This window comes from Eublepharis macularius, chromosome 2 (genome assembly GCF_028583425.1).
Source record: "Eublepharis macularius isolate TG4126 chromosome 2, MPM_Emac_v1.0, whole genome shotgun sequence".
Taxonomy (NCBI): domain Eukaryota; kingdom Metazoa; phylum Chordata; class Lepidosauria; order Squamata; family Eublepharidae; genus Eublepharis; species Eublepharis macularius.
In genome coordinates, this window is record NC_072791.1 from 130,016,261 (window position 1) to 130,026,046 (window position 9,786).

Sequence of the window (9,786 nt, forward strand, 5' to 3'; positions counted from 1 at the left end):
ACATTATTATTTGACAGGACTATAAACCATACCATATGCTTCTTAGATAAGTGGATACTTTCATGAGGATGTAAATTTTACAAAAGTCCAAAGCCACATTTCAGTTTGAAGACAACATTAATCCTAATTACTTATTTTATTATTGGTGCCATAGGCACAATTAATACATCAAGGTCAGCACAGCTGTCTATTGGATTCTGTATGCAGCAGAGTCCAAGTATAGGCAGGCCTTTACAAGATCAGGCTCCTGGGCCGGTAAGCGCACAACCTCTTAAACCTGTTTGTAATAAATATTTATAGAAGGCTAAGAATCACATGACAGTATGACCTTATAAAGCTCTGCAGATAAAGCACAATGCAAAGTTTCCATTTCCATATTTTTGTCTTTCTGGTTTTAAACCTGTAAAAGAAGTGTTGCAAAAATCATAGTTAATTTCTGCATCTATCCATCTTGTTAATTTGTATCATGTGTTTATAGAGATAATTTAACATTATGGCTTTTCAAAAATCCTTCCTTTCTAGAAAAGTATTTTGCCCAGAGGAGACCAGATGGATAAAGATGTGAGAAATAAGACTACTTTAGAAAATTTGTACAATAGCTTTGTTTTGAAATGTACAATTAATGCATACATACAGAGTTCCTCCATTCAATCCCTACCATACTAGCAATTGCATGGCATTTGCAGTCACTATAGCAGATGCTGGACTATCAGAATTCATGAAGAAAAAGTTATTTTTCAGGACACCAGTTACTTCTCCCCTTCCCAAATGGAAAATGCAGAGTTGCCCTGTATCTGTTTAAGGGGGAAAGGGATCCTGCAAAAGTAGCTCTGTTTATGTATCCATAATGTTTTTCAAGTTCTAAAGAGCTAGAAATGATTACTATTCTATTTGTAATACCTTTGATGATTATGTGGTCTCTTCCATCATCTGGAACTGATTCTATAAATGAGATAAACTGTCATAAGCAAGTCAGAATGAGCATTTAGAATATTTAAGAAAACAGAATTGCTGTATCCTCTGTCCCTTTAGTTTAACATGTAGGTTCAGCTACCTTGGCTACCCAGCTATGTAATAAGCATTGTGCAACCGAGGGTCTGAATACTGCAACTATCTGTGCCATATCACACAAAACAAAAAACATAGTCATTGTATATGGGTTCCTTTTATGCTTGGTGATTCTTCCTTGGCCAGATATCTCCACTTATCTGTGTCATATTTTGTGTATATTTTCAATATACTAATTTGCACTTTAAAATATTAGAAGAGCACTTTAAATTGCTTTGAGAATGTGAAGCAAGTCACACAGAGAAAAATGTCTGTTCTCATTGAAACATGTGGATCAAAATGGAAACATTTAACAAACCATTTCCATCATTTGCGATATACGTTTGTTTTCAAATCTCATTGGCTGCTTGGTTATCTTGGTTAAATGGCACTTTGTGCTGCCTGTGCAAAAGGCAAAGAAAAAATGTGTATCATGGAAGACAACATCAGCAAATGGAGTTTTATTGTAAGAAATCCATGTTGTGCAATCATATTTCCATTGTGTCCTCTATGTGTCTGTCTAAAACCTGCGCCACCATTTTGTGTTTTCCAAAATGGAAACAAATCAGAAGCAACTTGTATATGGATTATTTCCCCAAAAATGCATTGCAAAAGATGTAATTCACCTAGAATATACTCAAATGCCACTAACAAAATTATTATCTCTGCCAGTCTCCAAAGTGATGTAAGTCCTAGGAAGTTTGATGAGAAACTAATATGGGTGCCATCTTACGTCATGCTAAATATAATCATGTTTCTAATTGCAGACTTCTGCTCACAGAGCTAGCAGCCAAAGCTACCCTGTTTCTAACATGCTAACATTCTGTTTCCCCTTTTACTTTTTTCTTTTTTAAACAAAATTATTTAATTTTGGTGCCAATGCACATTTCAAGCATGTCTAGGAAAAACGCGCAAATATTTTTAAAATGTGTATCCCAACATAGTGGTCAAATCCTACCAAGAGATTTCATCATTCTTAGTGTTTCAATAGCCTTCTGCTTGTATGTTTGAAGATTCGAAAGTGAATGGGGAGGTGGCCAAGGCGGCGCTGGCAAATGAAGACTGTCCCCACATAGACCAGGCTATGTCACCTGATGAGGGACTGCCCTTTACCTGTTCTGGCACTCGGGAGAGATATGGACCTTGCTTCCTCTTATCAACCGGGGAATATCCCTGCCCGCCTGATGGAGGAATAAGAAAGGGTATGTAGATGAGGTCCGGAAATCACATAGAGAGTAACTTAAGAGCTCTAGTCTATGAAAAGTTTAATCGCCTTTAAAGTGCCACAAGAATCATGCTTATGTTTACTGACAAGTAGTAAGCTTGTATTAGATACTAGATTCTTGTACTAAAAATAACAACCTGATGCCCGCATTTGAAGTTACCAATCAGTTGCTCTGGACTGCTTACAGTGGTTCCCATGCTCTTTAATTTGTGTACCCTTTGCAAATTATTTAATCTAATATATAACCAAAAGATGCTTATTATCTCGTTACCTTAGTTTCCATGTGGCTCATATTAGAGCTTCCTTCCTTATTGTCATTGCAGTTCCTGGGCCCCTGTAGTCCCATCTTTTCTACTGCCACAAACTTTTCAGTATTTAGCTTCTGCCACCCCTTTGTTCTTTCTCCTACTTCCTTGTGTGGCTAATAGAAAAGAAGGGGGGATACCAGCAAGTTAAACAGAATTTTGGAGGTTTTCGGAATCTTCACCAGAGAGTCACTTATGAGAAACCTTGTCCTTTACCAATAGAATGCATAATTACAAGCTTTTAAAATACATACCCTAACAAGCACTCATGTGCCTTTAACGGTATGAGTAACCGAGTTTGGGAACCACTGAATAATGTAAAAAGCGAAAGCAGCATCATGTTTTATCACATCAAGCACTTAAAGTCTTCCATGTTTGCTTATTTCAGTAAAGTACCAATACTCAGCAGTATTTTAAACTATTCCAGCTTCTTCACAAGACATGTGAGGATCACTTCTATTGGAATAGTCCATTAATAGCAGCTATTTGGAGGGAGCAGGCATGTTAAAATCATTTTGCCCCCCTCTTTTTCTATACAGCACTCAAGTTAAAACTCCAGCACAAGCAGCACCATAAATGAATGGAATGGCAACCACCCATGAAGAGGGAGTATGTTACCTCTTTTTTTCTCCCATCACTATCTATATCTACCATCATTAACTTTTGTTACTATTGCCTGTTGCTGATCTCTCTAAATTTGACTCTGCTTTTATCATAGTTTTGGACACACTCTTTATTCAAATAAAAGTTAACTTTTTCTTCAAAATCGCAGCACATTGCTTATTTATGCTGCTAAACAAATGACAACAACACAAGTCTCCTACAATATATCCATTGAGATTTAAAAGTGCTCATTTGGATATCTGAAACATATTAAAATCCATGTCTAACTAGTTAAGTATACATATGCCCTGATCATTACAGTGTGTACACAGAAGCTCCCAGGTGCCCATGGAGCTTCATGTGAGCAGATGCTGAATGCTCAGTAGAATATTACTAGTAAGTGAAGAGAATGGAATAGGTATCACTCATGCCAAGTTTAGGGGAGCCACTACCTCTGAATTTTGGCCTGTAGCTATAGAATGTAATACTATATAATAACACTGCAAAGTCCGTAATGGTGCAGAACAGTATTCTACAGAAGCTCCATGTTACGTTGCATGATGGGAAAAAATATAGGACAATGCCAATTGTAGAATTAGTGCATATGCAATCATAATTTCAAAGCTTATTATTGATAAGAAAGACTAGGATCACTGTACTTTCATGTGAAAGTATCTGCTAAAATTGACCTTTGTAGCAAAGTATTTTATATCTGATTCTGTATTGGATAAGTTGGCCATTTTCATTCAACTTGAGCCTTTTAATGGTTCTTGCTTCAGTGCATTGTGAGACTGCTGGAAAATGGCACCTTTTCAGGATGAAAGATATGCAGTTCCCATGATGCATCTCAGCAGTACCAGGCTCTGCCTGTTGACTGGAAAGTAAGGCCAGCTGGCTCAAAAATAATAAAAGTCAGCATATTGTTGGCCTCTTTGGAAAAAAAATACATAGAGAGCATCTTAAGTGTTCCAACTGAATTTCATTTCACAGATTGTGTACCTGTGTCTATAACTTGCTGAGCTATTTTGTGCATGTCTAAAAACTGGCAAAGAGGGGAAAGGAAAAGAATGCATGCAAAAATGTTGTAAACTGAGTAGTATCTCTATAGCAAAAAAAAAAAACGCCCTTTGGTTCATGCTTTTTAAAGTTATAAGGCACCTGCAAGGGGAGGGGTTGTTCTTTGAATTATGTGATATGTACTTAAGAGTTTGTAAAATCATATAGATAACAGAAGCAGAATAGTAGTTTGCCTATATTCATTACAACTGCTTTAGGACAAGGACACAGCCTACATTACAACAGAATGTGTGTCCAAGTGAAAGGATTTTATTGTTTCCACTACTTTCTAACATGGTCATGTTGCAAGGGATACTACTCTCGGCATGTCAAAGCATGAGGATGCTACTGAACTGGCTACCTTGTTGACCATTCCGTTGTTGATCCAATGCTGTATTTTTGCATTTTTTTTCTCCTTTTAAACAAAAGTTATGAAATGTCATGGAACCTTAACAGTATATTTGGCATAAGTGAAAAGCAGTAAGATTATCCTCAAAGTCTGCACCCTACAGTTTTACTAGCCCAATAAGGCATTCTTGATCTCCCCTCCCATCCATTTTGTAGCATGGATCAGCAGCAGAGAATGGACTAAGTCGTCGTCATCATCATCATATTAAAAATAAAATTCTTTTTAATTAGCCTACGTGTTATCACATATGTGGCAGATGAAGCTCCGAAGATGTCATGACTCTCAGTAGCATCTCATGGGGATGGTGTTACTACTGGCGCTAGTAATACTTATACTGATAATATCCTTTGGTAGTGCTGAAATGATTATAGGTGGGCATTAGTAGCTTTGGTGGGCCATAACACTGCATGATATTGGTACATGAGACAATATTGTAGATGCACCATGTAGTTTACACTAATGGTGCATCATGCTATTACAATCTTTTCCTGGCTAATGGTGAATCCACTGGCTCTTATAGAAAGGGTTAGACATTTAGTCCAAGCTGAAACTTGCCAACGATTGAAGATTTTGCTTTTCTCAGGATAATTTTGAGCCATAGGAACCCTGCAGGAGCTTGAGCAAAACACGTACAGTAGGATGAAACTTTGCATGGGCACCTAGTCTAAGTTGAAAGCAATACTCAGATACACTGTAGAGAGGCCTCTAGCTGGCTGGCTGGCTGACTGCATGGGAAAAAGTACTGGTGGAGAAGAAAACTGGCTGCCGCTGCATGTAGCTCTTTCTACCTTAGTCCTTCCTTTAAAACATCCAGCTTGATTTGAAAAATGCAGGAGAGAAGTTCAAGTATTGATTATATTCTTTACATGCAGATCTTTGCAAAGAAAGGCCTGTCATTGCTAAATATATGCCAACAGAGGCAGTCAAAGTGACTTGACATGGAGAGAAGGAGATGGACAATGATGGCTTATAAACGTCTGGGTGGAACTGTGCAGGCATAGAAGATCTCCTCATTTGGACAAAGTAATCTCACTCCATGCAAGTTTGCAGGATGATTCTGTGTGGTTTCAGAGATATAAATAGAGATGCAGGCTTTTTCTATGGCCAAAATGTAACAAATGGTAGAATATTTTTTGTTGTTCCATAGCATGAATTGCATGAATAAAAACCTCTGCAATTGTATGAGTAACTTTAAAGAGAGGGGGGAAAGGCAAAGTGATATATTTTCTTTCAAAGCTCTTTACTTTTAAATACATTGTAGTAGCCAAAATGTAAATGTTCTAAAAAGTACATTCCTTTGCTATTGATTGTTTCTTTTTGTATACAAGAGAAAAAAGAATTAATGGTTTTTAAAGTGCAATCAGGCAGGTCATATTGACTATGCCTTCATAAATTCATCACACTGAAATGAAAATCAAGAACTTTGCATTCATCTAGAATTGTGTAAACTGTACAAACAGCCTTCTTTTCTTGTCTGTTTTTGTTGGCATGCTTGTGAAACATGGGACCACTTTTGGACCTGATGGTAACAGCTGGTTTAGATTTATTTTCCAGCTCTGATTATGTTGTATTTTATTGGTGTATAGCTCCAATGTGAAGACCCTTCATGACAAATTGTTCATATTAAGTAATCAGTAATGAATTTATCAAAAAGGTGTTTTCTTTTTTTTAAAAAAAGCTGAGACTTGCAGTACAGAAAACTGCAGAATCAGGAACCTACTGAAGTATAAACTGGTCTCAGAGTTTAAGAAACAAGACAATGGCATTGTATGCAAATTAGTACTTCGTAAAATGCATGCACAATGTTATGCAAAACAATTCTAGCATGAAATAAATTTTGTACCATGGTTTCAATGCCTGCTGTATAGTAAATCAGAATTGTTTTCTGAAATGATCAGGTTTCCAGAGACATGTTTCTGAAATTACAAATAAATAGAAGACTCCCAGCAGAAATGTAAGAGTAAAACATTGCTCTTGCTTTGCTTCCAAAATTATAAAATTCCTGAGTACATAATGAATGGAGCCCCCTCCCCCACGATAAAATCATGTCTTCAGTCTTCACAGCACTAATAAATATAACAAATGGAAGCTAAACACCTAGAGTTCTGTAGGTCTGTCTCTCTCCTTAATAATAGAAGTTTGACTTATTGGTTGAGAATGTGAAATCGATTTTTCTTACTTCTATGATGTTTCTCAGTTTTCTGCTTTACAACAGGAGACAACTTCCTGTGACCCTTTAAAAAGGGGATAAAGCAAAAGAACCTCAGAATACAGGAAGTTATGGTTTATGGTGCCAAATATAAATGGCAGTGACAGATGTGAAAAAAAGCCAAGCCATTCTTTTCATTGCATTACAAATTCAGAGAATAAAACGTATAGATTACTTGTCAGATCCATTCTTGTAGCTGGAGTATTCAGGATATGTGTTTCTTCAAGGATTACACATTCACCATTGAACCAGGGAATGTAACAGATCTGGCAGCTTTCTGCAAAGGCGGTCAGACTTCCATATCTGCTGATGGATGTGAAGAAGTATATGAGTGGAGGGGGGGGGGGCTTAGCACAGTGGTAGAGCGTCTTCTTTGCATGCAGAAGGTCCCAGGTTCAAACCCCAGCATTTCTAGTTAAAAGGATGAAATAGAAGATGATGTGAAAGACCTCAAGCTGAGACCCTGAAGAACTGCTTTTAAAAAAAGTGTATGAACTGAGACCTTACTAGAAAAAAATTAAAGAAATGGACAAGGACAAAAGGATCAACAGTGAAAGAAAGCATTATCTAATGTGAAACCACAACATGCAATGCCTTTCAAAGGCTTTATTTTCTACCCCCCCCCATGAAAGATCAATAGAAGTATGCCTTTTCTGTCTTTAAATAAACAGTGATACCTGAAACTGAATGTGTGCTACAGTTTCCATCTGCACCGATCTATCACCGACTACATTTGTTGCGAGATCTGGAGAATTTCAAAAATGCTGCTTATACTTTTATAGCTGATAACATTCCATTTCTTATCTCCAGAATGCAAGCTACCTGAGGACACCAGCACATACAAAGCAAGGCCAGAGCCAGGGTACAGCCAGATAATACCCTGCTTCACCTAGAATAAACCCTTATTTAAAAACACCAACACCAACACTTATTTATGAGGTGATAGGACTTTTTTAAAATGGAAGATTCCTAGCTTTAAAAGAGTCAGTGCCAGTAGATGCCTCCCCCCAAAAGCAGTGCTTCAGATTTCACTCACCTATCCCATTCAAGCTTTCTTCACCCCATAGTCCCAGCCTCTGGAAGATTTCTGTTATCACACTCAAGTGATCTGGAAAAAAATCCTCCCTTAGAACTACCACCTAGAAATATGACAGTCCCACCAAATGGATATGGCCTTGATTTAAAAAAATATGAAGGATCCAAAACTGGAGATTTTGCTATATGCCTTTATATTAATTTGACAACAATCTTTAGTTTTGGACAAAAGTCTGCTCAGATTCCTTTCCTGTCATAAAATAATTAGCCTTGATTATAGGTTCAGCCAATGAATTTCACACTTGTCTTCACAAAACCAGTAAAGCTCAGAGGAGTATCTGAACTGTAAAGCTGTGAAGACCTTTTTACACTATATGGGAAAGCAATGCTTATCCAGATGTTGTCACCAAGTTAAAAAGAGTATGGAATTTAAAATTCCAGAGAAAGTAATCTCTTTTACTAAGACTGAGGCAAAAAAGAATCATACAAACATGATGAAGTCAAAATGACTACAATCTGGTAAACTCATTGAAGGCTTTAAGCACCAAATTATGTGCAGGAATGAAGGTCATGGTTTTCACAATGTTGAAATAGTATTTTATGAGTGTTTTTTAAAATAATGCAATTAAATTATATTTGTTTTCTTGCTTGTAATGTTCCTTCCACAGCATAACTGAGAATGAAAGCGATCATTTTACTCATTTATTTAAAGTAGAACCCAAGGCAGCTTACAGTAAGTCACACCCAAACAACAAGACAAGATAATAAAAACTCTAATAAAATAATTCAAATATAACAAGTCCCAGACAGGACACTTCTGAGTAGAGGTCCGCATAACAGACCTAATTTCATCACGAACTTACCCAGTTCGTCATTCGCGAACACGCGGGCCGTGGGTTTGTGTTTTTCTCACGAAAGCGCCGAACATTGGGGCTTTCTGTCCGTGTGTCCGTTGGCCTGTCATGCCAGGATTCCTGCTCAAACAATTTCCTAGGCAACAGTGTGGAGCCACCTTCCCCGTTTGGAACACACCAATCTTAGCCCAGGAAACCTTGATTGGCAGCTCTGTCAGCCAAACAGAGATCACCAGCCTTTCTGCATAAAAGACAAAGCACGCGAAGCCCCGCTCCATTTTGCTGGCGCGGGGACACGAGTTAGCTTCTAAGCTTAGCAACTGCTTGCTGTGGGGAAGTTTTTTTTGTGTGTGTGAGAGCGCGGCTTGTGCCTTAGGGCTTTGGGGCTTCAGGTGCAAGAGAGCTTTCTCTTTTCTCCATTCGTTTAATTTTTTTCTCCTTTCTATTCTAGTTTTCTTGAGAGCACTTTTTAAAAAATCCTTTTACCGCACTATCGGGTTACTCTGATTTCTTTCTGCATTTCGAGTCCTTGGGTTCTTCTCGGGCTTAATCCCCCCTCCCCCCCAAAAAATCTCTTCCTTTTTTCTGGGTTGCCAGTGGGTTCTATTGTGCTCTGACCCCAACCACTCACAGACCCACAGTGGGTGCAAGGCAGCTTTGGGCGTTGTCTTATTGAGTTCTTGCCTTCTTTCCCCCACGTTCTTTCTTGGCTGCTGATGAGATGCAAGGGGAGGGAGACTGCTATTAGGCTCTGTGAAACACCCACTCTTTGACAACCGGCAGCACACTTTGGGGGGCTCTCTGCTTCACTTCTTTCTAAGCCTTTCACTCCCTAAATAGTGGGTGACTTGGGGGGACATTTCCTGCCTGGATTTTCAGGTGCAGGGGGGCTGCTGCTGGCCTCTGTGAAACACCCACTCTTGGACGACTGGCAGCACGTTTTGGGGGGGCTCTCTGCTTCATTTCTTTCTGCCTTTCAATCCCTAAATAGTGGGTGACTTGGGGGGAGATTTCCTGCCTGGATTTTCAGGTGCAGGCGGCCT

The 9,786-nt window shown here is 38.4% G+C and overlaps 1 protein-coding gene across 3 annotated transcripts in view; it reads left to right on the forward strand.

Moving 5' to 3' along the window:
* The window catches only part of KCNC1 (potassium voltage-gated channel subfamily C member 1), a 218,929-nt gene extending 213,347 nt beyond the window's left edge, over positions 1–5,582 (forward strand). Inside the window, exons 3-4 of one of the 3 annotated variants that reach the window (XM_054969850.1) lie at positions 2,061–2,249; positions 5,518–5,582. In XM_054969850.1, coding sequence (XP_054825825.1) covers positions 2,061–2,249; positions 5,518–5,582 — 254 coding nt within the window. Of the gene's footprint in view, positions 1–2,060; positions 2,254–4,665; positions 4,721–5,517 lie in introns of those variants that run through there. The other 2 variants (XM_054969848.1, XM_054969849.1) reach the window with 2 other exon arrangements.
* The last annotated feature ends 4,204 nt before the right edge of the window (positions 5,583–9,786 follow it).